The sequence below is a fragment of the Penaeus japonicus genome, unplaced genomic scaffold, assembly GCF_977035675.1.
Source record: "Penaeus japonicus unplaced genomic scaffold, GWHDUDI00000001_assembly GWHDUDI00000003, whole genome shotgun sequence".
Lineage (NCBI taxonomy): Eukaryota > Metazoa > Arthropoda > Malacostraca > Decapoda > Penaeidae > Penaeus > Penaeus japonicus.
In genome coordinates, this window is record NW_028234405.1 from 19,346,647 (window position 1) to 19,351,646 (window position 5,000).

The 5,000-nt window shown below is 49.0% G+C and overlaps 1 protein-coding gene across 5 annotated transcripts in view; it reads left to right on the forward strand.

Annotated features, from left to right (window-relative positions):
• Positions 1–5,000, forward strand: part of LOC122247135 (uncharacterized) — a 194,430-nt gene that overhangs the window by 150,207 nt on the left and 39,223 nt on the right. For all 5 annotated transcript variants that reach the window (XM_086530805.1, XM_086530811.1, XM_086530780.1 and 2 more), the window contains exon 3: positions 4,721–4,798. In XM_086530805.1, coding sequence (XP_086386931.1) covers positions 4,721–4,798 — 78 coding nt within the window. The remainder of the gene's footprint in view (positions 1–4,720; positions 4,799–5,000) is intronic.

Below are 5,000 nucleotides of genomic sequence, written 5' to 3' on the forward strand. Positions count from 1 at the left end.
AGATACAAAAAAACAAATAAAGAAAGAAGTATAAAAGTGAATAAAAACGCACACAAAAGAAAATGAAAAAACACTGACAGTTTGCACAAAAACTTCCTCTTGAAGTGGCAGCTAGAGTTGCATTACGTCCACGTTTCGAGGCGCGGTGCATGGCCGGACTTATGCAATTTTGAACGCGTTCGACCGGGCAGTGGCACGTTGCAGATATGAAATGAAAAGAACGAAAGGGAGAAGATGGATAAAAGACATTAGTTATTGGGATGGTATTCAGTTCGAGGAAATGGTGAACAGTGAAACGAGGAAGAGAAATGAAAACGTAATCAGGAAGGCGGGGTTTTAAGCACATGTGCAAACAGGGGAGTGCATGGGAAAGGAATAGATTATAAAAAAAATATTAGCAATGAATAAATGAATGGATAAGTAGGTAAATTAGTTAATAAACAAACAAAGGGCGACAGAAGGGATTCGTAAACAAGACCGAAGTGGGCGGGGAGAGGGAGGCCTGGGAGGGGGTAAAGGGATGAGGATAGAGGGATGGGGACTGACTCATCACTGGAGAGAGAGAATGGCATTGAAGGGCTGGCTTTGGCGTGTTTATATGTTGCGGAAACTTAATGCTCTTCTCTTTCCTGATGCATCTCAGGCCCTTTCTTACTTTGATCATTTTAGAAATGAACTTCCGAAAGCGTTCTTTGAATTGATGTGTGTGTGTTTTTTTCTCAGCGTATTTCACTACAATTCCGATCAGTCCGAAGACATGTGGACTGTCAAGGAGACGGCATGACCCTAACACGACAACTGCTTTGGCGTGACGTGAGTCACTGATGTGAAATGTCGCATAGCTTTCAATGATGAGGGCTGATTGCCAGGTAATTGCTCCCATTCGTTGCGTAGCGCGTAGCCGAGGTATAAACACTTGGCCGCACCGTCGCACTGACCTCTAGTGCACCGATGCATTTGCATACCGCGAGACCCCGCCTCTGCCGTGTCCGAGCCAGTTGCAAGCGAAGGCACCGTTCTCTGGCCGTGTATATGCTTGAGCCTTGCAGTGTCAGCGGGTCGCGTGCAAAGTGCCGTGGATGGGAAGCCATCCACTGTATACGGAGCCGCTTGTTGCAGATTGCACAAGCGAAGCCTCTCTTCATGTCTCCTCGAGGCTGGGATTATGAATGAGATTCTGTCAGGTTTACCCAGGGAAGGAACATGAATGATTGAGAGAATGAGCTCTGCTGCACGGGAGAGAAATCTGTATTTCTGTTTATACACATCTGTATCCATTTATGCACATATACATACAGATACAATACATGTTTATGCATATGCATATACCCACACATAAACAATACTTATAACTATACTCATACACATACACAGACATTACATAGACAGACCGACAGAAAGACAGACACACACACACACACACACACACACACACACACACACACACACACACACACACACACACACACACACACACACACACACACACACACATACACACACACACACACACACACACACACACACACACACACACACAGAGAGAGAGAGAGAGAGAGAGAGAGAGAGAGAGAGAGAGAGAGAGAGAGAGAGAGAGAGAGAGAGAGAGAGAGAGAGAGAGACCGAGATGCAAATCACGATTCCACAATGCAAATTCCAAACAAATGGAGGGTGATGCCGGAGATTGCGTCATCTGTCAATGCGCGCGATGAAAGTTTGACGAGTTTATGGTAAAAGCCTGAGGGTTAGATCGGAGGGGAGACATTAGGGCGCGGAGAGTGGGATTTGGAACAAAGGGCAGGATAGAAAGATATAGAGAGAGGAGGGAGGGAGGGTGGGATGGGCGGGTGGGTGGGATGGTGGATGAGAGGGTAGGAGGGAGGATGGGAGGAATGAAAAATGAGGGTGAGAGGGAGGGAGAATAAAGGAATGATTAAATGAGTGAATGAAAGAATGAGAGAGAAAAAGGGAGAGATGGATAGAGGGAACACATGAGGAGATAGGGAGGGAGGGAAAGAGTGAGATAGAAGGGGGAAGGGAATAAGAGAGAGAGAGAGAGAGAGAGAGAGAGAGAGAGAGAGAGAGAGAGAGAGAGAGAGAGAGAGAGAGGCGGAGGTTAAAGGGGGGGGGGGAGTATCAGAGTGAAGGAAAGAGAGGATTGATGTTGCAAGTGTGTTGGCACGAGGGTAGCGGAACGGAGATAACCATAAGGAACGAGCGCAGACCCTCCTCTCCCCTTCCCCTTCCCCTTCCCCTTCCCCTTCCCCTTCCCCTTCCCCTTCCCCTTCCCCTTCCCCTTCCCCTTCCCCTTCCCCTTCCCTTTCTCCTTCCCTTTCCCCTTCCCCATTCCCTTCTCCTCTTTCCCTCCTTCTCCTCCTCCTCCTTCCCCCCTCCCCCCTACGTCTCCCCCTCCCCCCCCTCCTCCTCCTCCGTCTCCTCCTCCCTCCTCCTCCCCCCTCCTCCCCCTCCTCCCCCTCCCCCTCCCCTCCTCCTCCTCCTCCTCCTCCTCCCCCTCCCCCTCTCCTCCTCCCCCTCCCCTTCCCCTCTCCTCCTCCCCCTCCCCCTCCTCCTATTCCTCCCCCTATTCCTCTTCCTCCTATTCCTCTCCTCTCCTTCCCATTTCCCGGCTATCTGGAGGAGGTTGGCGGGATGTTGCACGGCGCGTCCCTTCGTTAACCCCACGTGGATAACTCGGAAGGGGGGGAGGTCACTCGTATGGATCGGCGGCGCGGAAAGAGAGGGAAAGGGTCATGCTGAAGGAGGCGCTGCATCAGCTTCAGGTGTTTTATGGGCGCATTTCGTCGTCCCTTTGTTTCGTGTTTTTTTTCCCCACGGAAGTCATTCGCTTTTTTTCCCTCTCTCTCTTTGTTGCATTCACGTCGAAGGTGATATTCTTTCATGTCTTTCTCTCCCTCCCTCCCTCCATCCCTCCCCCTCCTTCCCTATCTATCTATCTGTATGTCTATCAATCTATCTATATATCTATTTATCTATCTATCCATCTATCCATCACCCTCTCCATCTCTACTTTTCTTCCCTCCTCTTTTTCCTCCTTTTTTTCCTTCTCTTTTCCTCCGTTCCCTCCCCCTTCCCTCCCTCCCTCTTTTTCCTCCTTTTGTCCTTCTCTTTTCCTCCTACCCCCCCTTCCCTCCCTCCTCTTTTTCCTGCTCCCCCTCTCCCCCTTTCCTCCTTCTCTGTCTCATCTCTCTTCTCTTTATTCTTCTTTTCTATTATAAAAGGACAATATAGAACAATCCCCGTCAGCTGCCGAGGGAGACGGAAGAAAGAGCGCCGGCTTGAACAGGGTGAAGGGTGAGAAAGGGTTAAGCGGAAAAGGGTGGCGGGAGGAGGCGAGCGAGAACACTCACTTTTAGGAATCCAAGCTCCTCTGCCCTCTCCCTCCCTCCCTTCTTCCCCCGCTTCCTCGCCCTCTCCCTCCCTCCCTCCCTTCTTTCCCCTCTTCCCTCCTCTCCCTCTCCCTCCCTCCCATCTTTCCCCTCTTCCCCCTCCTCCTCTCCATTTCTCTCCCTCTCTCTCCCTCTCTCTCCCTCCCTTCGTTCCCCTCTTCCTCGCACATACGCATGTGAGGGGAGAAGTAGAATCAAGTTGATGTGTCCTTGGGTGTGAAGTTGGAGAAAAATACTTTGCTGTTTGCGCAACACTTCATCCTCGCCAGGAGTAGGGGTGGGGGTGAGGTGAAGGTAAGTAGCAGAGAAAGATAAGGCGAGGGACACGGAAATGGAGGAGAGAGAGAGAGAGAGGGAGTGGGAGTGGGAGTGGGAGTGGTAGTGGTAGTGGTAGTGGTAGTGGTAGTGGGTGAGTGGGAGAGTGGAGTGAGGAGTGAGGAGAGTGGGAGTGTGAGAGTGGGAGAGAGAGTGAGTGGGAGGAGTGGAGTGAGAGTGAGAGTGAGAGTGAGAGTGAGAGAGTGAGAGTGAGAGTGAGAGTGGGAGTGGGAGAGGGAGAGGGAGAGGGAGAGGGAGAGGGAGAGGGAGAGGCAGAGGCAGAGAGAGAGAGAGAGAGAGAGATAGAGATAGAGATAGAGATAGAGATAGAGATAGAGATAGAGATAGAGATAGAGATAGAGATAGAGATAGAGATAGAGATAGAGAGAGATAGAGAGAGAGAGAGAGAGAGAGAGAGAGAGAGAGAGAGAGAGAGAGAGAGAGAGAGAGAGAGAGAGAGAGAGAGGAAAGAAGGAGAGCGGGAGATTGAGAGATTAAGAGTGACATGAATGGAAATGGAATGCGGTAAGGAAGAGAGGTATGAGGGTAGGTAGGAAAGGAAAGAGGGGGAGGTAGTAGCAATACTAGAAAACAATTTGTAATATGTAAACGCAGGAGATAAACAGAACGAAGAAAATGAAAGGGAGAAACGACAGAAAAAATACATTAGAGAAAGAGCGTGGTATTACGGAAGGAAAGAGAAACACAAAAGAAATAAAAAAATGCAGGAAAAGATCCTTTTGTCTCTAGTTCCCTGCATGGTTGTAGTGTTCGTGTTTGTCGGTGTGTAATTCAAACATCCTCACTTGCCGCTCTTTGTGTGTTTTTTCTATGAACGTCTGTCTTTTGTTTTTGTTTTGTTTCTACGAGTTTTCATTTATTAACGTTTGTCTTTTATTTTATATTTCTTTTTATTCTTTAAATTCATTTATTAATGTCTACCTTTTCGTTCTCCCTTTTTTCATTTATTAACGTTTGTCTTTTTTCTCTTTCAACAGCGCGAGCATCTAGTGTTTGACGTCGACACCGAGGGCCTGCCGCCCGAGACTGCTGCCCTCGTCGAGCAGATCAAAGAGGTAGGTCATGCGAGGCCACACGATAAGGGTCACGGTCACTGGGTCTAGGTGACAAGGTCGGGCATTTTGATAGCGCGTGCCTTGTAAGTATGTGGAATGAAAGATGTGTGCTATGCATTGGGGGCATAGATGCTTACATAATGACCTTGATATCCTTATCTCGCGGATGAATTGGATGACCTGGTTTCTTAGGGAATTGGAC